A 24,374-nucleotide genomic window follows, 5' to 3' on the forward strand; every position below is an offset into this window, starting at 1 on the left:
TATAATACTAGGTCAAACACTGCCCAGAAAGCAATAAAAACCACGAAGCTGTCTCAATAACATATAAAATATTATCAAATGTGATCTTTTAATACCTGAATAATAAACACGTAACTATTTTTATAATAATAGGTTATACTTATAACATAAAAACTCACTTCCTACGTGTCCAAACAGACTGTTTCCATTGAAACCTCAAGATAATGGAGCCGTCAAAGTTCGTTCCCAAGAACTGGTGGTCTAAAGACGGTCTTAAGGACATCAAAGATCATCAAGCATGAATCATGGGGCTTACTTTGGCTATAAAACGTTCGGCCAAACCTTCTGGGAAGAGCAACTGTCACACGTGACGCGAGGAATTATTATGTTTTTTATTCAATTCTACGTATTCTCAAGTTGAAGTTAGGTATTAAATAAAGTTATAATAAGATTAGTAAACGTGGTGTTTTGGAAGCGGTTATCCATGGAGTTGGGGTCATAATGTCATTTGTGGGAAGTGGGAACCTGTACTGTAAAATTATTATATTTCATCTTTAAGATGTTCGAGTAGAATATATTATTTATTTTCTCAATCCATCAAAATAGTTGTATAACTACGAAATTTCAAGAAATTGCTTAGCATCACGCTGTATCTTGTACAGCATAACATTGCACGCACGCTTGTGCCCCTGGCCTGGCCTCAAATGATTTACTTATTAATATTTCCTATTAATATCTAAAAACTGAGTGATATGTACACATCCATCCATCCACCCATCCATTAGCCTTTCAACGTCCACTGATGGACATAGGCCTCCCCTAATTGTACACATATTAGTAAAAAAAGCCAAATATAATATTAAAATATATATAAATATAATATATTGCATAAAATTTAAAGATACATCCAAGTGCATAACAGAACTTATAACAACTCAATCGAATGCATATCGATACAAAAGGCAACCGGTTCAAAATCGATATAGATTCTACCTAAAGATATGAAGTCATTAACATTGATTTAAAATATTTACGCTTGTGCCACTCGGCTGCCGACTGGCGGCGATTATTTTTGCATGACAATCTGTGCTACGTTGCATAGGGGGTTTTTTTATTTTCTTTTAGTTTCCTGCTGTTTCCCGCTGTATCCCGCATATCCCGCAGCGTAGGCAGGGGAAATCTAAACACTTCGCTCTTTACTTTAGGCTGAATTTTCGAGACATTGTTTGCGGAGAAGCGAAATTCAACGCCGTTGCTGACTTGTTCACGGATGTAGGTAAGGGGGGAGCCGTGCCCACCCCAGAATAGTCAAAGCTCGTTAGCTTCCGGGCTCCCCCTCAGAAAATATCTCTAGATACGCCAATGGCATACTAAAGTGACTAAAGTAAAATATTAAATAATTCATTCTGCCCAATGGAAATCGAATACACAACGGTCGCGTTGACAGTCACACGCTGTGCCACTGCGCCTCAACGACCTCACTTGGGGTTTTAAGTGGTAACACGTTCGATCGGTCCGTACGAGCCTTCGGGGCAGGTCCTGTTCTTTATTCATATTCACGAATGCAGCATTTCTCGTTTTGTAACCAGTCCCCGCTCTAATGGTGTCGTAAGTTTCTTTTCGATACTTTATTTATACTAGGGTGTTGCCAGTTTTTTTGAGTGCACAATTTTAGGGTCCCTACCTTCGTACCTGTTTAAAAATTATTAACACGATTTCCAATGGTTATATCAATATCAATTTTAGTAGATAAATATAAATGTGCATATACGTTATTTTAAGATATCGATTGTCGGCGTTATCGATTTTTTAATCAAAATAAACAAATTTATGTAGCCTACTCGATTGACCCGATTTGACTTATAAATTGCTTTGCGGTACATTACCACGAACGGATCATAATTTAGAGTTTTTACATAAAGTGGGCGGTTCTATCTGATCGTAGATTGTGACTCACATGATATGGGTGTGGGAATCAACATAAGAATAAAATAGCAAATAATATTTAATCAGGATTAAGTACAAAGACAGCGTTATCTAAGAGCCTGCCTTTGGACGAGAGCCAGTCGGTCCATAAGTTTTGTCACAGCCTTCTTAAAGCCGACGTTATGGGCCACGCTGAGGTCCGAATGTGGCGTTCGAGCGCGGCCCGAAACGACCACAAATGACCAGTAATCGCCATCTTGATGGGAGATAAGCACAAATGAATATGTAACGTCCTCCCACGCCCGCCACAATGAGTCCGGGCCTGACCCCATGGACGTAAATACGGACAATTAATATTGTTTATCCGTTAGTCACAACGGCCTACGTGCACGGACGGACGAGAGAAGCCAGTTGTGTAATTCCCTACGCTGGTAACGGGACTTCCAGTTATGGTAATCATAGCCGAATTTCACGAGAGTGCGGTAGTTTCGAAAGTGGAGCCGATCCGTGCCAACAATCACTCCCGGCGAGGAAACGGTTAAGTCGATATTCGATAATTAGTTCCGATGACTCCGGCCGGCGGGCCCCCGGAGCCCTAAACTCTTGATAAGCGGTCCCGCGAGGAGCATCTATCGATCGCACACGTCTCGGTTTTTATTTATACGGCGCGGGCGGGCGTCGGGGCTCCGTGGGCGAGGCGCGTATTAGTAAACAGGCGCAGGCGCGCTGGCGCTGGTCACTCACCGACTTGCAGCACGCTCTCCACGCAGCCGGCCTCCAGCAGCTTGAGGCCGCGGCAGAAGGCGATGTTGCGGTGGTCGTCGGTCAGCGAGGAGTACATGCAGATATCGCGTTCGTCACGCGGGAAGGACCAGTATACGACGCGGCGCTGCACGGGCTCCGGGATGCGCTCGTAGCGCTCCTCGATGCGCTGGAAGGGGATCGCCGCCGCCACGGTCTTCGCCGTGATGTCGAGCAGCGTCGGCGGGGCGCGCGGCCGGCAGCACGCGCGCGGCGCACACGTCGACATGGCGCTCGCTCGCCCGCTCGCCGCGAACTGACGTGCGGCCGCCCGCCGGCCTTCCCCGCACCCCGTTCGGAGCCCCCCGCACCCCCGCGCTTCCCTGCACCCCCCCGCCGCCCCGGGGGAGGCGCGCCCCGAGTCGACACGCCGCGATAAATTATTCATTTGACAGGCATAATGTGCGATATATTATTAAAAGTTGGCATTTTTGTTTTGTTCTACTCTATAACTACATACAGTCAGCTCTCCATGTGTGTGCGTCGTCGCGAGCACAGAGCACAGATCGCCGCACAGGCCCCGCGGTGACGATCACTGTTGTGCGTTTTGAGAATTATTCTTGCCGCATCCTATAATATTAGCAATTTATGCTGTTTCTTACGTCATTCCGCAAGTCGTAGCGCTCTATCGGCATACGCTTTACAGATTTTATTGAGATTATAAAAATCGATGTGCAAATAAAGTCAATACAAATGAAGCGGACATAAAAAATAATGGGCAGGCGGCGTCCTAATCCATTTGGGTGTCGCCTCCTCGCATTACACAAACGAAGGGGAAAGGCGGGCGCGGGGCGCGCGAGAGGGGGGGACATTAACAGCTGACGGCGGGGGGAGGGGGGAGGACGTCAGGTGTCCGGCTCAGCTGAGATTGGAGGCGGCAGCGCTGCAGCGGCTTGCGGATGCGGCACGTACAATGACCTTTATTTGTTTATAATGGTTTTTTTTTTCGAGATAAGTGTGCCGTCCGTCTGTGACATGACATTGTGGAGGCAGGTAGTTGAACGCGTATTGTTATGTTCAATTTTAATATTGCAGGTATGTTTTGAGAAACTAAGAATAACTATTGTATTTTATTGATACCAGTTGAATTAATAAACTATATTTTTTAACAAATATGATTCAAAAGCAGCCTTATCTAAATACAAAACGAATATCCATAAAACTCGCATATTTTTTAATATTCCAATGCCATCAACCACGTTATTAAACAACATTCACTAATTACACATAATACACCAATTTAATAACAAAAAAACGAGGTTAACACAATAATAAACGTAAAACATCCAAATCCACATTCCGTTATTAGTAATAAAAAGGAAATTAAAGTCTTAATGAAAGTAAACGCGTTGGTTACAGCGCTGCAGCGCTTTTTTCTCTATAATGTATACGTATCTGTATATACGTATACAGTGTATATAATAATAATACAAATTACGTGTCAGTCAGCTGATCGCTGTTGTGAATTAACTTAGACTTGTCATAAAAATAATAAGATATATATAGAAAAATAGGTTTTGTATTTCTTTATATAATATTAATTTATTAATTAATATATTCCTAAGATTATTATAATTATATATTCGTGATATTATCAATTGAATTTTTTTGGGGTTCATTATTATTTTAATACCCAACTAACACTTTTTTATTTTTTTAACTCACTTTATTTAATTAACCTAATATATTTTTGTTTAAAATATTTATTAAGTATAAAAACTTTCTAACTAAATTCTTTGAGTAATGTAATTACAGCGATTCAGTTTTCTTTATCACCACACTGCGTTTTAATATCACAGAGTTTTTTACAATATATTGGCGCGAAAATAAGAAGAATCGTATAAAAATGACAAATTCCAAATTCAAAAGTAATATTTTGTTTATTTTTAATTGTAACTGGATTTACAGATTATGTTTTGGTGAAATACATTTTAAATTCAGTCTTAGATAAAAAACACCTTTAATAAAATAAAAACGACATATAATTATAATTGCTTAAAGTGCAGTCAAACTCGTTGTCCACCTTTAACAGCAAAGGTCAATTAAACGAGACTGTCAAAAAAGTTGTATTGCAAAAAATTGGCACGAAATCTTATCTAGGTATAATGTATCAAATTGACAGTTAACATATTTTTTAATTACCTGATGGCTTAGTTGTGGGGCTGGTGGAAGTTAAGAATTCGATAAAATATTTATTTATTTCTCATCTGAAAGAGAGTCAAAACCCTTTGTTTTCCGTCCAATTTTTATATGAAGAATTATCTATATCTAAGCTCATATAGGATACGGCGGAAAGAATAGAACGAAAGTGTTTTACACTAGGTTCTTAGGTTCCCTCTGCTTACTTTGCTTTATGTGGGATACAGCGTGAATTTATAATCTATACTCTACGTCTATACGAGATTGAGCCCGCTTATCTCAGGAACTCGTTTTTGATCGTTTATTTATCGAGGAAGGTTCAAGGCTGATCAAATGTCATGACAACTAAAATCTTTAATACTTCTGCCCTTGTATCCCAGTTAAGAGGTGGCTGATTGCACTTGACGTTGTCGGCTCGAATTCCACTTATCGCATTTTTTTAGACTTTGAGGCGTCCGGGAGGATGGGGAGAATGATCCTGGTGTTAAGACACTGCTCTCCTCACTTTCCGCGCTCAGTTTTTAAGACATTGTCAGGTGAAGGAAGTCAACGCCGCGCTTTGTCCTTTTTGCCAGATCCAATAAATAAAAATAATTTAATCTCAGGGAATCGAACCCAAAACCGTCGTGTTTGCAGTCTGGCCTCACGACAGCCTCTAGTGTAGTTTCTGGTTATATAAATTCTTTCATGTAGTTAGATAAGAGGTGAGATTTGAAGACTGGTGGTATGGATTTTCAAGTAAACTGCAATTGATGACTCATAGCGTAAAAATAAAACAGATATCAAGAATATATTAGTTCTATATTCTAATAATAATAATTTGTCAGAACCATTTTTAGTTTTAGTTCTGTTTATATATGTAGGTCATTCAGTCTGGTAAGTCTCTTAAAAGGAATTCCCGAAGAAGAGAATTTCCATCACCCTTAGGTATCATTAAATAGGTATCATATACAAGAACATAATATTAAGATACTCCGTTTCTCAATTTCCGATATTTTTTTCAGATTGCGTAATGTTGAATTTTCGTTATACTGCGATTATTTCCTTATTGAAAATTTTAACGTGATTCGAACTAGAAAACTATGTACGAAACGAGCGAAATGTGTATTACAGAATTTGAAAATGAGCTACGGTTGCCAAGTCAAACTTGAGGTAAGCAAAATTCCGTAAGGTTAGTCCTTACGTACAAAGAAAATTAGATTGGAAAGTCTGTATTTTCAAAGATTGGCAAAACCAATAGTATGGTAAAAATTCTCTAGTGCCTTAGTAACATATTCTCAATTCTCATATTTTTTGTAATTTGAACTTAGAGTCGCTAAGAAGCAGAAAAGGTAACAATAAAATTCAAAGAGTTGGAGGTTTTTGAGGTGACCAAAAAGGAAAAAAAAGATCAGAAGACCACTTCCTCACCCGTCATTCTATCAAGACCGCTTTTCTTAGTAACTCGGAGATATAAACGAAATTTATATTAAAAGCTCAGGTCTACTTTCTCTTCCATCTGCGAAAAAATTAAACTTGTAACTTGCCGGATTTTTTGAATATTTATAAAATCTATATAAAATACCATGCAGTATTGTTGAGGCAAGGCTTTTACTTATTTAAACTTATTTTCCGTTAAACGTTCCCATTTTATTCCCCCATACTTTCAAGTTCATTACATAGTACATTACATAGTTCTGACACAAGTGTCATTGCGGCGGCACTATTGTGGGTTCTAATCTCATTTTGGGGAGAAAATTTATTTTACGCCAAGCACAGGCTAAAGACAAACTACAGGACTTATATAATTGAAATTTGGAATATATGTAAGTTAGGAAGTATAGCTCCCCCTAAGATGATTTCGGGAAAATTTTACGGGATCAGGAAAAAAATATTTTCCATTCCATGGTTTAAATAATGCAAAACTGGGTCAAATTACTAGCGACTCCTTTCTCTATATAGAGTAGACAACGCCATACAAATATCTAAATGGAAGATATATTAAACATTCAATCCATTTCAAAATAACAAGAAACTATTTTAAGACATGTAAAATGATCTGGAAACCCATTTTAAGTCGTAAATATATTAGCAGATGCCACTTCGTTATTCAACGCTAAGCCGGGCCACTGTTGACCCAGACGACGTTACTTAGACGTAGGCGAGACTGTTTGACGTTTTGTACTTTTTTAATTTTGAGAAAAAGAATAATATAGAAATAATGATTAATTAATTAATTTGAATTTTTTATTGTTATTTTTATAAGTATATATTGTTATTTTATGATAATTTTTGTAAAATTAAAAAAGTGAAAAGTAAAGTACTGTTATGTTCTGTTCTACATGTCACTAAAATATGAATGTTAAAAAGACAATCATTACATACTTCCACGTTTATTCATTAATTATCCATACCTATATTATAAATTCGAAAGTAACTCTGTCTGTCTGTCTGTCTGTCTGTCTGTCTGTCTTTTCCGCAATCAGGGCCAAACCGCTAATTTAATTGTGATAAAATACTCATATAGAGATACTTGAGGGTCCCGGCATGAACATAGGATACTTTTTTTTTCTCATATTTGTAATATTTTCGTTATATACCAATATATTAAAATAATTAATTTGACAAGGAATTTATTCCGCCATGTTAATAACAATCGTCGCTACGCGTTGCTAAGCAACGGCTTGCAAAGTTTGCTGTTTTAAGAAAACGTCACCCACAGTGAGTTTGCTTAATGCATACATGGCGCGCGCCGATATAGATTTATACAAATCTCTTTATACAAATCATTAACAAAAATTAGATGATTTCTATAATTTGATATTCATCCTTATGAAAATAAATATAATAGTCACTTTTAGCATTTCATCTAGATGGAAATTATAGTTTACTGTATAACATTCTAATAAATAATTAAGATGTGACTGATTCCAAATGACCTAGCCTTCGGGCGGCATAATATGAGTATGACCGACGCGAACGGGTGGATGACTTTGATGATTTTGTAAATTTTTATAGATTTTCGAATTACTATTATTTTTTATGTAATTATTTGCTGCTTATAATTAATTTATCTCAGTTCGGTTATCTATACCGATGTTATACACTTAAAATATCGTAATTTTAATCATTTGAGATTTTATTTAATATTGTTCGCAAAAATTAATAATTATTTAATATAGAAAAATTTTTAGTACGCGCGCACAGCAAACTTTAGGTTTTTTTTTCTAATATTAAGAATTTCCTTTAGTTACTTTTACTTCTTTGGTTTGTTCATTTCGGTTACTCAGATATTTTTTCTAATAATAAATCTCCACTTATTATTATTTTTTAACTTATTTTAATGATTTATTTATTGGCTTATATTTTCGCGGGCGTAGCCGCGTCCGGGCCCACTAGTATAAAATAAAAAACACGAGTTAATAATTTACAATTGTCATTTAAATATAATTAAATAAAAAAAAGCTCTAATGAGACATTTTTTTTATAAAAAATACAGATAAGTACAAAAATATGATTTAGATATTTTAAAACATTTTTTTTCATCTCTCTTTAAAAAATAAATGGGGTAATATAAGCATTGATTAATTTCATTAATCATTTGCTAACAAATCCATCGAAATTTATCTTTCAAAAGAAATATGACAGTGAAATATGATTCACGTACAAATTCCAATATCGAATCGTAGTTTTCCATTTTTATCTACATATAAAACAAAAACAGGCCTAAAATAAGATCACATTACTATTAATGAATTCCATTTCTACGCACTTTCTCTTGTTTCCTTGACAAATTGTCAAAAGAAATTATATTAGAATCTAGCAAATTTATATTCATGATATTAAAGAAAATTGCCAAAAATAACTATAAAGTTGTTATAACTACTTGAGATTTTTTTTATTTTCGCACAATCTCTCCGTTTAACTGTTTGTTGAACCTAGTGTTAAGATACTCTGTTATTATTTTTTTTTGCTTTGCTATACAACAGAACTTATTGTCTCTCTGCTATGCCAGAATGCGAAAATAAAGGTAATCAAAAAAATAATATCCTGAGCAGGAACGAACCCACACCCACGTTCAGTCAGACACTTCCTAATAGCGTTATGGTGACGAAGATGTCATGTATTTGTCTACATAAATTACTTTTTACAAATGGGCTTACCGCCTGTCTCATATTAACATAATTTCCCCAAACTTAATATATTCAAAAAATTATAAGCGTAATTTACTACTTTCATTTTGTATTTCATATATATTTTTATTTATTTACTTAGTTATTAATAATACACTACGCTAAAATTTCAATGCAAATTCGTACAACTCTTCATTAGTGGATCCATAAGTTGTAACATTCAATTACACAAACGAAATTCATAATTAAAATCCAACAGCCAAAGGAATCCATTGCCAAAAACTCAGCACAAAACGCCTAGAATTTTCTCTATGCCAAAGCATTTTTCCAATCGGCAACCACGAATCGATATCCGAATTTAAACCCCATTTTTGTTGGATCTAATGAACTATTAAAGTGCAATTTGGCTGCGCGGCAGCAGCTAGATGGCGCGGCGCGCAAATATTGATCGTACAAAGTTCCGCCAAGTCACCAAATGTATTGCCTTTTGCCTTTACTATAGTTTGCTTTAGACTTTAGTTGGCAAAAAATTATACGTCTATACGATTGCAATTTTGACAGTTGGTTATGTCATTTGTGTTTGAGTTGTCATATTTATTTTTTTATGTTGTCATTTTTTGTATTTGTGTTTGCGTTTTAATCAATTAAACGATATTGAATTTAGTCTATTAATTGTTGTTTATTTCTTTATACATAAAGAAGTATATAAATTTACATTCAAATTATACTTGCTTTTGGAAATGTTGTTCATATTTAGCCAAGTTCCATTTCAAAAGAATATTAGATAATAAATTTGCTCCAAATGATGATAATAGGTTTATTCAAAACGAATTTTCTACGGTCATTAATTTTAATTCAATGTATAATAATAAAGTTTTTCCCTAATGTATAAACGTTAACTGTGGATCGCTTAATAGTAATTAATAGGGTAATTACTTGGTATAATTAGTTTTCGGTTAAAGGTAAGTAGCGCCATCTAGCAACAGATATTGAAAACTTAGGATAAATATTAACATAAATTGTAAATTAGTTATGAATTATTTATTTCTTATTATTTTATTATAAATGCTAACTTATAAAATAAAAAAATGAAGAAATCATAATTCTCTTATTTTAGTGTCACGACAGATTAATAGATGTCACTATCACTTAAAACTTTTAATAAAATATAAAAAAAACATCCAATTTTTTTTATTATATTCATTTATTGATAGTGAAAAAAGTACTATAACAACAAATTATATGTATATATAACAATATTTCACGGTTTTTCATAGCTTTCAGGTGTTAATAACAAGATTTTTCCTGTAAATAATATGTATCATATTAAAATACATGAGGTCCAGGGAATTCATTATATCTCACAGGATAAGTTAATTGGTTTCCACGATCCCATGAATAAAGTTCCTGAAAATTTAAAATACAATCAGTTATATTTTATGTTATGAAAGTAAGTGCATTTGCATTTAAAAATTAACTTATAAATATAGAAAAATAAATTAAAGTAATAACAATAATAGTTTAATATCTTTCTTTAGTTTAGTATATTCCATATATAGAAACTTTTTAGAAAATGTTGATAGTAGCGGGATTTGAAATCGCAGCTCTTGGAAATTGTCGCATTATAGTTTCAGTTATTGACGTACAGATGTTGCTAGAACTAAAGCTCTACTTTCTAGATTTCTAGAAGCTTTTCGTAGAACTTTAATATTGCAATGAAACTATAATATATATTTAAGTAATTTTTCATTTCTTTGTGTGGGGATCGAACCCACAATCAGTCGTGATTTCAGTACTTCGCGATAACATTACCTTATGAGTATGATCATATCCAAGTTGTGTGGTTTTTCTGAATGGGTTTGTGAATTGTAACGAAACCTCCACAGGCTTACTTAAATACAAGTCTATGGCCACAGTCACTTTGCTTTCTCTCTCTGTTGCCGAGTCCAGTGCGTAGAGAACTCCACATACTATAAACATTTCGCCTACCTGTAAAATTTTAAATTTTTTAGGAAAGGTTACGCGGAGGGTAACCGGGAACCTAGTGTCAAGACACTTCTATACATATCCTTACAGACGAACCAAATTTTGAGGGATTCGTGACTGTTAAGTCCCTGATCTCACCAGCATCATGATTTTTCCTTCATTGTACATACACCATACCATACCATACCACCAACATAGGTTACCTTATATTAGATCACTCCGTTCACATGCTGTCCATTTTAGAAACATTAAGTGGCGAAACTCAACGCTGTGCCTTGATCCACCATTAATTATTTAAATGTTTTTTTTTCTTCCGAGGTGGAACCCACAATCGTGACGTTTAAAATAAACAATATTAATAAGTTTTTACTTACTTGTTTGTGATTCAGTGATATATTCCATATGTAATCTATGTTTAAGTCGTCCTTATTTGGATCAAAGCTAAGCTGAAATGAAAGGACACATGAAAATTTGAATATTGCATTTCTTATGTTTACAATATACATAATATATTACAGGTATTTACGCAAAACACGGCGTTGACTTCCGCGGAAAGTGGGGTACGTAGTGTCTTAAACACTAGGTTCCCTCTGCCTACTCTGCTATATGAAGACTATATACAGCGTAAAATTGAAAAAAAAATGGTACTTGTACCTTAGCAACTGCTGTATTATTAGATCTTTCTATAGAGTAGATTGCCCACAGACCGTTGTCATCAGCACTAAAATCTACCTGCCAACATTGAACAAAGAACTAATTAAAAATAAAAGTTTGAAGTTTCAGAAAAAATACAAAATATTTATACAAATATCAAATGTATTTTATTAAACATGCATAAAAGGGAAAAAGTAGAGCAAAAATAATACAAAATAAATATATTGATGTCTACTAAAGAAGGAAACCATCGTTCCGCCACAGAATAAGCAAAGTCGCGTCTATAAGCAGCGTCTTGAATTTGCTGAAAAAAGGGGAACGGAGCGAGAGGTTCCCTCCTACCTTTGTATGCGTGAAACAGCGTGAAGCTAAGTTAGTATAAGGAAAAACCTGGTTATGCTGAGCAGTGTACAGTCTTCCATCAGCATGTGGTAAGTGTACAGATTTTATCCTACTTTGAGTCAAATCGTAGCGAATTATATCACCCGGATGACCGGATTCATTTGCTTGGTAGAAGAACGACCCGCTGTACACTATGTGGCCGTTTCCCTGAAAAAGAAGAATGGCATAAGAACGGATGGCGAACCCTAAGGTTCAGAGGGGAGTAGACGGATGGGTTCGAAAAACCGCAGGTTCGAATCTCGATAAAGTTTTTATACGTTTTCTAAGAATAGTTTACTTTTTATTACCGAGAAAGTTGTTTTAGAAATAATTTTGTATTTTTTTTAAATAAACTTACAAAGAATGGTTTCTGCAGTTTGTGGAACTCATCCACGTGGTCCGCTTTAAAACTCGCCTTAGTTCTATACTCGCGGAGTCTCTCAACATCATTTTCTTGTGTTGTCCAAAGCTTTTCTTTCTGTAATTATTATAAAATACTTTATTAAGAAGAGACGTTTCCTCATATAATATAATGATAGATTATAAAATGCGTACTAAAATAAATAAATAAATATTATGAAAAATACCTGACTGTCTGAAGCGTTGGAATCTCTAAGCCATGCGCCAAATAATTCATCTTTGTATCGATGATAGACAGGTTTCCCGATAGCGTAGAGCTGGCATTCTGGAAATAATATATAATACCATTTGTTATTTATCTAAAATTTGATAAAATTACACATATTATTTAACCCATTATGATAATATGATACCGAAAAGTATAAGATAGGAATGGAATGGAAAAGTGTTAAATCTTATAAACAGAAATTAATGAAAGTGGAAAACAGAATAGATCTTTTGGTTCTATTTGAATGTAGAGATCTAAATGTTACTTTTATCCTTGTAATATACAAGGTATAAACTAAGGTATAAAAATATAATGAAGTTAACGAAAGCGGAAAATAGCTTCACGCTGTATCCCGCACATGGCAAGGTAGGCAGAGGGAAGTTGGGAACCTAATGTAAAGACACTTTCGTTCCTCACTTTCCGCTGAAATTTGTATCACTCCCTCGAATCTCTGGTTTCTTTCTTTTTATTTTCTATTATCATTTAAATATACAAAACTAAAAAAAAGGTGGGCTTAAAGAAAAGATTAGTGTATTAACAATAAGCTTAATTAACATACTGGTATTCCTAATAAGTTTATATCCAGCAGTAGAATTAATAGTTGATATCAACAGCAATGCGCGGTCACATCGAGGACACGAAGGACATCGCTGGACTTGGCACAACTCCTCATATGATGTCAGGGTCGGAGGACGAGAGCCGAACTCCATAGGTTGTTGGATTTGAGTTGGCTGGTTTGGACTAGGATCTGTAATGCAGGAGTCGGTTTTTAGAGTAAAATCTCTATAAAGACAGATTAAATGCAGAATCAATATTCACTGAGATTAATAGAATCTATTTTTAAATCTATAAGTTTATATAATAAGTATTTTATAATCTTTGGTTAGTAAAATAAAAAAGTATATTTTTGGCTAGTTCTGGAAATCAATTTCAGTTCTAGGTTGAAGGCACTTTCATTACCTAATTAGAAATTAAGTAGTTACTGAATTAAATGAATATTAATTTAAAATAGCAATCTCTCCCAAAACTATTTTTATTATTTATCTATTATAATTATTAAAAAGTTAAATCTACTAAAGTAACTTACACATCAACCGAATATGACCTTTAACGGTTTGGTTATTAAGTTCATTCTTGGCTACACAGCTGTATTGTCGTAGATCATGCTCCCTAACATTTGGTATCTCCAGCCTCATGATCCAACTCCATGGTTCTCCTGCAGTTGACACGTCAGTCTTGTATCTAGAACCTTCTAGAGTAACTCCGTCACACTCCCATGCTAAGACAGGTTCGGGCCACGCTTGGATCTGTGAGAAAGGACCAGTAGATTTCACTTGAAATAAAAATAAGTTAAAATTTTTGTTAAACATTTAAATTATTTATGTTATTATTGTTTATACTAAATAGATCAGGTTTAATATAAGCGGCCTTTTCTGATTGTAATCGTGACGTATGTGAGTTAGGTTTCCACTCAAGAGAATGAATTATTTCATTGCCTCTCTCTCTGGTATCGAAATGGAAAACAGTATTGAATTCTGCTACTCAACAAGCATTGTGTCGAAAGTTCAACGGAACATGTGGAACGGAGTGCCTTAACACTAGATTCCCTCTACCTATCTCTCTATCTGCAGGATACAGCTAAAAAAGAGATATTTGCTGTAAAATAAACGCATATATTTTTGTATGCGTTTATTAGTATTGTAATAACGTTTTATTTTAGAAACGAAATACATAGATAAAAATAATTAACTAACCTCGCAAGCAATTTGGGCTGTTTTGTTATATACATAGGCAATGTTGTTTGGCACTCGAATATATGGGCTGACTGTGAACAAAAAAAAACAACAATAATTGGATTTTAGGCACAAGAGTGTAACGAGACGTTTGTGGGTTCAATCCTCACTCGAGGGAATTAATTATTATCAATTTATGTTTTCATTTCCTCGCTATGGCAAAGCCGAGAAACCAGCAACCTTGTGGCTTTGCGCTGACATGAAACTTATATTTTTGAAGTTCTTTCACACATCTCTCACTCTAGCTTGCCAAAATGTCCTTAAAAATGAGACCAAGCACTAAACCTTTTTTAACCGCTAAAACATGTTTTTAGATTCAGTTAGAATAAAATAAATTTAATTTTTCTAACAATTACAAAATAAAAAAAACTGTCAATTTTAAAATTATTTAATACAAACACCCGCAAGGAAATTAATTATTTTCTTTTCCTTCTTACAACTAACAAAAACACTTTATCTTAAGAGATAAGTCCCAACACTTACAATGCACTTCAACGTCAGTGGTCTGGTTCGCCGGCGGCTGCATCCCGTTGTTGGCGAGACACACGTACTTGCCGGTGTGCCAGCGTGACACGTTGGGTATGCTTAGCACGTGACCGCTCACTGACGCGTCGCGCCAGGAACCCTGTTTAACAAGCAAGGGAACCTAGTGTTAAGACACTTCGTACCCCGACATTCTTTTTTTATTCTCTTTTTCTTTCTACCTATTTCGCTATACGACTGAGATTGCTCAATACGATCAAGCGATGCTTTTAATGTTATTTATGACTTTATGAGATATAAATACATAAGCAGTAAAAATATTATAGTTTTTTATATTTATTGGAATTGTCCTAGCTAGCTCTAGAGGTAATTTTAGGTTTTCTGTTAATATTAAATGAAGTTTTACCTGAATAATTGGTGTACCATCAGACCTACGCCACTCTATAGTTGGTTCAGGGAATCCCTTAGGATTACAATCCATGCGCATTGTGTCACTTTCTCGAACTATCAATCTTGGATTATCCACTGAAACCAGACAATAATAATTAATTATGTATTTAATTTAGGCTCTTATGACGCACTGGTACATCGTCTGACTGTAAACGCGACGGTTGTTGGTTCCATTAACCCTCAGGTGAATAAATAATTTAAATTGTCTCGCCCTTTTCTTTGGTAATAAGACAAAGCGCAGCATTGAATTCCGCTACTCAACACACAGTCTCGAAAATTGTCAAGAGTTCGTTCCCCAAGCACCTTTAATTTTTCCATTATTCTCCACCTTTCCCTATTCTGCTATAGCATGATGCTGAATATTGGGAGTGATGAAGGTGAGGCACTTATAAACAAATATTTATTTAATGAGCAAAATCGTAAAGAACGTATAGTAGCAGCAAAGTAATATAATCTAAAAAAAAACACAAATCCAGATAACTTACAGGCAAAGCTGGGAGGAATGAATAATTGATTTTCTTTTGTATAATTATAAATGGATAATCCAGGTTTTCCAGGTAATCCGTCTTTCCCATCATTACCACGTAATCCCTTAGGACCCATAGGACCGCGCTCTCCTTTTGGCCCTCTAACACCAGCTGGGCCTTGAGCTCCTGCCTTACCTACACAATAAGAAGATCGGTATGTCCTATAAGTAATAAATTAATAAATCGTATGTTTTTATATATATTTTTTGGAAACCCAACCGACGCTAGGCACACTTTGCATTAGTCCGTGGTTACGGATAGACTGGGCGGAACTGTAACTATGGACCACAGTTAAGAGTTTTATTTAAAAATAATTTACAAATTTTCATATTTCAATATACAATAATTTTAAACAAGAACACAAGGAATGATCAAAAAAGATACAATCCACAATTTAATCTACCATCTTTGCCATCTTTTCCATTCTTCCCGGCGCTTCCGTCTTTACCAGGTGTTCCATCTCGACCGTCTTTCCCTGGGGCTCCATCTGCTCCATTCCTTCCTGACAGGCCGTCCAGACCTGGTTCACCAGGCACTCCGTCTCTACCATCAAGACCAGGATTTCCGGGGAAACCTCTTTCACCTTAAATAATTAGGGAAAAATGTAATTTCTCTCATTATATCTGCTTTTATAATAAATAAAAAAGATTGGCCTGTTGCCCTGTTATTATTGTATAACATATAAAAGCAGGGTTAGGTTGAACTTAATAGACAGACGATTAGTTAAACACTATCAATAATAGTCTAGAGAAAGGTCACATATGTTACGATGCTAGAAGTAGCGTATAGCATTTCCAAAGGTTATCGTTTAAGGCTTATAAATAATATTAGATATATAAGAGGTAGATATCATAAAAAGGCAAATAAAATCTGTTTTATATGCATTTACTTTAACATTGTACATATTTAATTTTTTTATCGCCTTTTTAAATTGTATCGAATTCGTAGTACTAAAATTATACAGGCGTACACTTTCTCCCAATTGTTTACAAATCATTAAAATTATGTATTTTTTACCCTTAGGTCCAGGTGGCCCGAGAGGTCCTCTTGATCCTGGACTTCCTGCTGTTCCGGGTGCGCCCGGGTCTCCTCTGTCACCTTTTGGGCCGGGTGAACCTGTCGGTCCTTTCGGCCCTTGCACTCCAGGAGGACAATAATCTTGTGTTGCCTTACAAAACCCTTGTACGACTTTATACTAAAATTATAACATACTACATCTTTTACAATAATATTGAAAACAAAAACGTAAACCCTACTAGGTATATGACTATATGTGTTTATTTTATATGGTATAATTTATTTACTACTAAAAATACAGGACCGATAATTGTAGGAGTCGTGGCGCAGCGGCACAAGAGTGTGATTGTAAGTCGGCGTTTGTGGGTTCACACCCACTCCCCGAGAGCAAATTAAATAATTATTGTTTATTAATATTTTCTTCGCTCTGTCACCAAAGCAAATGCCCGGCGTCGAGTTCAAATCAAGTTCAAGGAGCAATGCCTCGAAAATTTCAGAGGAAAGTGGGGAACGGAGGGACTGCTATATGTGGGATACATCGTGAAGCTGAAAAATACATATATAACTATATGTGTTATTTTTAGCCATTTGCCAATGAAAGCTTTTAAAAGCAATTATTTGAATATTTATAGGTTTTCGTAAACTGTGATTTGATTTCTAGCCAATTTGTAAATTTAATCCTTTAGAAGAATATGGTAGTTACCATATTCTTCTAAATTTTTCATTTACATTTCAGTTTTATAAAAAAAACACATTTTCCATAAGAAATTTTTCTTACGAACACCGCGCTTTTCCACGCATAGCAGTGGATATAGAGAAAATAGGGAGAGATTTACTGTGTGCATCTAGTCTAATTATCGGAGAAGGGAAGTAAAAAATAATATAATAATCATTGGAATTCCAGTTAGACATTGTTTCACTGGGCCAAGTTAGCCTCTTTTCTTTCGGATATAATTAAATTTCTATTAAATATCAATCTTACTGGAACTCTGGAATAGCTCGTTAGCCACACCCACGTGTCGCCTCCAGGTGCTGGTCCCTTAGCTCCTGTGCGTTTCATCTCAATTGCATCTTTTTCTTCAAGCTCTGTTCTCATTTTAGGATTGAAAAATTCAACATGAGGTGCTACTGTATTATCTTCTTGAACTGGTGATTGATTCTAGTAAAAAATGATGATTTTTATAGATTTTATAGTTGTTTTTTTTATTGTTTAATATAAATTAAAATAAAAGAAGATCTTTTGTTTGGGTACATAAAAGTGTATTGAATCCAAATCAAAATTAAGATTAAAACGTGGAGAACTTAATGATTGGGAGTTACAGGAATTCATGGTAATCTCAGGTATACGAGAAAAACTATATAATTTTAAACAATATAAAAAAGTATTTGTTTATTAAGTTAGTTGAAATTAACAATATTGTACTTACAACCATAGCATCTCTTTTTAACCTAACAGAATGTATCTCTTTTAGCGATGAAACATACGCGTCTATCCTCTTATCGACTTCCACATTCAGAAATTCATTTAATTTGATAAAATCAGTCTCTATTCTACGATTTTCTTCATTTAAATTGCTACATATGTAACTATTTATATGTAATATTATAGAAAATACACCACAAGCACACGCGAAGACAGAAATCTTTCTGCAGCATATCGTTTTTGGGTGTACCAATGTTTTTTGAACTCCACCACTTTTATTTTCTAGCGTCATTGTTTACTCATTTCTAAATAATAATTTAAATAAACACATTTCACTATTACTATTAATAAATCGCCATCTATTAATAAATCGTCCTCTAATAGTAAATCGTACCGTCTGTTGGTTAAACGTAACTGACTTATCTGAATGTAATCCGGGCAAATGTGGTCCTTCCTGTGCGATAGGAGTGGAGTAGTTGCACAATGACCCGCTACGATAACCAATTGAAACTGTTATTAGCCGTCAGACGCTCGGCAATTTTATGTTTAATTTTGTTTTAGCTTCACGCTTTATTCCGCATATAGAAAGCTAGGCAGAGGGAACCTGAGAACCTATTGTTAAGACACTCCCTTATCATTAAGATACTTCCATTCCACCCTTTCTGTCGAATTCTGAAGGCGTTGCGTGTTAATTGGCGGAATTCATCGCCTCGCTTTGCTCCGAACTTCGAACCAAAGCGAAGTTATTAAAATATTAAATATTTCGTTTACTAGAGTGAGAATCGAGGACACAAACTTTCGTTTACAGTCACACAAGTGTACCCCTGTACCATAATTGACATCTTTGTTTACTATTAACATATACTTAGTATGGCCGTAAATACTATTACAATTAAAAATAAACAAAATATTACTTTTGAATTTCAAATTTTCTTATTTTCGCGCCAAAATAAAATATTTATTTACGTTTATATTTCCATTTCTTCGCTCTGGTGTTGAGGCAAAGCGCGACGTTGAGTTCTGCCACTCAACACGCAAAGCCTCCAGAATTCGGCAGGAAGTGGGGCATAGAGTGTCTTAACATTAGGTTCCCTCTGCCTAACCCGCTGTGTGCGAGATACAGCGTGAAGTTGATTTTTTTTTATATTATAAAATATTTTGTGATATTAAAAGGACGTGGGGTGATAAAGAGAACCTAATCGCTGTGATCACATTACATAAAGGAGGTATGGGGCTTAATAAAATTATTTAAACCCTCTAAAATTAATAAACAAATGTATAAACAACATTGTTAGTCAAACCTTATATAAAATTGAAATCTCGAGTACGATCTATGATTAGAATAATAGTAGGGCTTCTGGTTGTGAAAGTAATTGTTAGAATACTGCCATTTATACGATAGGAATAAAAAATAAAAAATGCAATTTATACGATAGTACTTATAGGTGGATTTTTATTTGTTGTACATTAGCAGTGTTGAGTTTTCCTACTTCATACTACTTTTCTTGAGTAGTAGCTTCGATTTCCATTTGTGTACATTCACTATTTTCCTTGGTACGATAACAATATAAAACCCGGCGTTGATTTAATCCACTCCAAACGTAATGTCTTCAAAAATTAAGTGGAAAATGGGGAACGGAATGTCTTAAAATTAGGTTCTTCTGGCCATGCAAGACAGCGACAATATATATTTTTATTTTATTTCTTAAATATATTGTATTTTATTTTTATTTTAAAATATGTTTTTTATATTTTTATGTATTAAAAATTTCATTTGCATTCCAATAATATTTTGCATTTGTGCACATTGTATATCCCGATTGTAGATTTTCGCTGTGAGCATATGTTTAGTAAAAGAGGCGGTAGTGACTCAATTGTCACTCATAGAATATTTATATTTATCATTCGCACGCCCAGACTCAGAAAGTATTAAAAATATCAGTATTATTGGGACGTGACAACAGTGAGATTTCTCGTTGCGGCATTCTTAGTATATTGATTTATTTACCTACTTGTGTTATTGTTAAATTTTCACCACTTTTTTAAAAGATAGAGATGTCATCTATAATCGTGACAAACTGCGAATATATTCTAACAAATCAGTTAATTGATTAATTTGTCATTCGGCAGAAAGTGGGGATCGGAGTATCTTAACACCAGTGTCTCTGCATATGCGGGATACGGCGTGAAGCTGAGAATTTGTCATATTCCTCAGCCAAATATAACTCTAACAAAGATTGACATAAGAGCCCATAGGCTCACTTATCCCCCCTCCCCAGAAAATATGAGTCATAAAGTAAATAATAAAAAAGTCTTCAATTATTTAAAACATCATGAATATTCCCATAAACCTTACATTTTACAAGCAAATAACAATATTTTTTTCCATATGAACTGCGCATGCCCAGAAATGTATGTCATGGCCGTGGCTTGACACAAAATACGCAAGGTCACTCATGTTTAGCAACTCACTCACTCCATCCCCTGGAACTGAGGAGGAAGTACACAGAACAAGAGCACCAGCTTAGTTATGAATTTTGCACCTCGAGCCTTACCAGGTGAGTTGAAAGACTTTTCTTTTAGATTTATTCGTTTTATATAACTTTTGACTGAATAGGTTATAGCTTAATTGGTTTTGGTAAAGACATAAATAGTTGATTGCATGTCTAACTTGAAGGTTGTATATATTTATTAATAGTGATTTTGTAATTTGATTATAGTTGTTTTTTTAGGGAATATTATTCTTTTATTATTCTGTCATTGTATTGTATTTGTTTTTATTAGCAAAAATTCTTTGTTCTAAATTTTATTTAAATACACTGAAAAATATATTATTCACAATTTGATCATTTTATTCATTATTTTATTTTATTATTGACATTTTCCAGCTCGTAGTGTCCAATCACTAGAAGAATACAATACCCCGCGTGCTCCTTTACGTCGGCAAGTGTCTTTAGATGAAGAACGTCGTGATGACTGCCAGGGGCACTGGAGAGGTCCATATCTTGAGGGCGAGGAGGAGGAGAAGGGAGTACGGCTGTTCAGGGCAATGCTGTTACAGCATTTGAGATTGGAAGAACTTAGGCCACCACCATGTATGATGGTACCCGCTAATCCTGATTCAAGGTGGGTTCAATTTTAATTATTAAATAAAATGGTATGATAGAGATAGAGAGATGTTATGTAGAGTATCCATTTAGTATGACGTTTTTTTTGTTTTTTTTATTTTGTTACTTTTTTATAAGAAGGTATTATTTATTAAATACACAAGTAATTCGTATTTTTTAATATATATATATTTTTTACTACAATTCTTTAATAGTATCATTATTTGGAACCATTTAATACTTGCTTTTCTATAAAATGAAATTAGATATATGTATTTTTTATGTATTTATGTAATTGTTTACTCAATTCACAATTTATATTTATTACAAACTTTATAGGCAATATTTTAATGATAATTGTAGGGGTTGGTGGATGTACTGGAGAGACTGGAGGGCACTGGAGAGGGCAGCACTAAGGTTTAGAGACACAAAAGCTCGAGCTCGCTTAGCAGCTCGAGCGGAGCATATACCATTGTTGAGTCTAGACGAAGTCGAATTTGAAGATATTATGCAGGAGCTTTGTCAGGTAGATGAATTTCTAAATTAAGGATTAGTACAGCGGGACAGCGTCTCACTGCAAACACGGCGGAGTGAGAGACGGAGTGTTTTAACACCAAGTTCCCTTATTATATGCAAGATACACTGTGCAAAGCTGTATTGCGATTTTTTGAGAAATGTGTAGTAAAAAAAATTATTTTTATATAAATTTGAACACTTTTTGATATATCAACATTCACAACAAAGTTCAATAATTATCTTCAATCTAAATATTTAAGTTCTTATTGGATCTTATTTAATCTAAATATATTATATCTCATACAATAGACAAATTTAAATTTCCAGGCATGTGTACACATAGAACAAAGAGCTTTAGTGGTGCTAGCGTTTCTATGTGAGGTTGTAGGGCGGGCGGTGCGCGTCGGCGGCTGGTGCAGGGCGGCGGACTGGGCGGCGAGGCACGTGGCCCAGTGTGCCACACCGTGGGCGATCAGACATGGTGGATGGGTAAGTAATGCTATTTTACTATGGTAGGGATATAAACGGCTTCGCCCGCTTAAATTTGTTGTTATATTATAGCAATTATTATTATATTATATTAATAATTTTATTATAGTTGTTATGTTATGTTATATACACTACACAGGTAGTGCGCACGTTTACCCACTGCGCTTATTTACCATTGACGGTAAGCGGGAAGCTAAAAAAATAAATATAATTCTTCTGTTTGCTTTCTATCAAAAGTTGATACGAATGTAAATAAGGAAATAAATTTTCATGTAATAATATTTTAGAGCACCGTAGTAGACCGTGCAGGCGGAACACGGAGAGAAGAAACACTACTAGCTGGCGCAGCGATAGCGGCCCTGCTAGCCTTCTTACTGTTCTGTCGCACCCGACTTCGTGATGCCTTGTTGTAAACTTTTAGAATCTTAAGTAAATTACTTTCGTAATATTAAGATGCTATAAAGATTAAGAATTATTTAAATAATTAATTCGATATAAAAATAATATTTTTTTTAAATAATATTATATAATCAAACTTAGCGCGTTATAGTATATATATACACCTATGATTTTTTTTATTTGTCTTTTTAATATTATAATATATACAATATCTTCGTTAAAATTAATGTAATTTAGTATTTTTATTCCACATTTTTAAAATGTGCGATAATTTTAGTTTATAATTCAGTTTAATAGATAACTAATGGTAGGTTAATAGATTTTGTAACTATGTAAATGTTAGAAGATCTCATAGAACATCGGATAACAAATGCTAGTTTGAAATACCTATGTATAGACGTTCTTTTTTTAGAAAACTTATAAAATTTTATCATATCGGGATTTGAACTCGCGCATCTTGGAATCCTCCCATTCTTTTTGTAACTTCCACGATTTCCAAGAGTGTAAACCGCCGATGTTACAAAAAGAATGGGAGGATTCCAAGATTTGGACCCGCTCCGAATACTGCTACGTAAAATTTTTCATATGTTTTCTGAAACAAGTATTTTTCTTTCTTTTATGGAATAACCCTTCAAAGATAATAAATATAACTATGTAAATTTAGAAACAATTTAGTGTAAAAAAGAAACCTCCGTATATCCGTTCCAACCGATTGGTCAAACATAAATAATATTAATTATTATAAGCAATACGTATCTATTTCTTTATAATTCTTATTTTGTGAATTCTATGGTTGATATTGTTGGGATGTGAAGAATATAATATCTATTATCAGTTCAAATACAAGGGTCTGGATAAAGCTGAATTTACTTTGTTCCTCCAGGTCTATAATATAATAATTCATACTTGATATAATATATAGTATTTATATATTATAGGGCAAGGCCAAGTTTAAACTTAATATGTGCATCAAAATGAAATTTAAAGAATATTTTTTATTATATTTTGTATCATTTTTAAGATATATTATATTTAAATATTATATTTAAAACATTTGCTTAGGAACAAATTATTTTTAAATTCCTCAGTAAAACATTTCTGGAAAGTGGGGATTTGCGCACTTTGCCTTGTTCCTAGAACGAGAAAATGAAAATATTAAATATTTCAGTACTCTGATTAGAAATAACCGTTGCGTTTAGAGTCCCTCGCTCCAAAATATAGTTTGTATTTTTCTAATGTTAAAAATCATATTTTTTAATATAAATACTTAGAATTTATACTATATAGAAAGATTACTAATTCAGTTTAATCTTCAATTTTGCGGTTTATTGATAAGGAAAAATAAATAATATATTGAAATTTTATTTTATGTAATCATTAAATAAATATTTTCATTGTATTTTTGTTTTATTAATATCCTTGCACATGGGCAAAGGAAGAGCCGAGTGGTCCGGGCCCATCCTATAATAGTTAGGAACATTCATAACTTACATAATTACGTTAACACGAACATATCTGTTCAAAGATAAAGTCCAGACTCCTCCTCCTCCAAAACCTAAATGAG

The 24,374-nt window shown here is 34.3% G+C and overlaps 3 protein-coding genes across 3 annotated transcripts in view; 1 reads left to right on the forward strand and 2 right to left on the reverse strand.

Annotated features, from left to right (window-relative positions):
* The window catches only part of LOC146532255 (zinc finger SWIM domain-containing protein 4-like), a 70,337-nt gene extending 67,367 nt beyond the window's left edge, over positions 1-2,970 (reverse strand). Inside the window, exon 1 of the mRNA XM_085197117.1 lies at positions 2,650-2,970. Coding sequence (XP_085053243.1) covers positions 2,650-2,935 — 286 coding nt within the window. The 5' untranslated portion in view covers positions 2,936-2,970. The remainder of the gene's footprint in view (positions 1-2,649) is intronic.
* A 7,172-nt stretch (positions 2,971-10,142) lies between these two features.
* Positions 10,143-18,743, reverse strand: LOC146532256 (uncharacterized). The gene is made up of 17 exons (XM_085197288.1): positions 18,304-18,743; positions 17,859-18,035; positions 16,877-17,054; positions 16,263-16,442; positions 15,818-15,994; positions 15,289-15,407; positions 14,883-15,024; positions 14,361-14,431; positions 13,694-13,913; positions 13,166-13,354; positions 12,566-12,663; positions 12,337-12,456; positions 11,988-12,146; positions 11,598-11,675; positions 11,318-11,389; positions 10,770-10,946; positions 10,143-10,364 (listed from the first exon to the last, which is right to left on the reverse strand). Exons 1-17 carry the CDS (start codon positions 18,589-18,591, stop codon positions 10,284-10,286), a joined length of 2,526 nt encoding a protein of 841 aa, XP_085053414.1. The 5' UTR covers positions 18,592-18,743; the 3' UTR covers positions 10,143-10,283.
* A 1,953-nt stretch (positions 18,744-20,696) lies between these two features.
* On the forward strand, positions 20,697-24,209 carry LOC146532257 (uncharacterized). Its single transcript, XM_085197437.1, has 5 exons — positions 20,697-20,857; positions 21,188-21,425; positions 21,770-21,932; positions 22,250-22,411; positions 22,699-24,209. The coding sequence occupies exons 1-5, from the start codon at positions 20,830-20,832 to the stop codon at positions 22,822-22,824; spliced, it is 717 nt and encodes a 238-aa protein (XP_085053563.1). The 5' UTR covers positions 20,697-20,829; the 3' UTR covers positions 22,825-24,209.
* Positions 24,210-24,374: the final 165 nt, after the last annotated feature.

The sequence above is a fragment of the Heliconius melpomene genome, chromosome 14 (genome assembly GCF_056956725.1).
Source record: "Heliconius melpomene rosina isolate 202511_hmr_F chromosome 14, ASM5695672v1, whole genome shotgun sequence".
In the NCBI taxonomy this organism is placed as follows: domain Eukaryota; kingdom Metazoa; phylum Arthropoda; class Insecta; order Lepidoptera; family Nymphalidae; genus Heliconius; species Heliconius melpomene.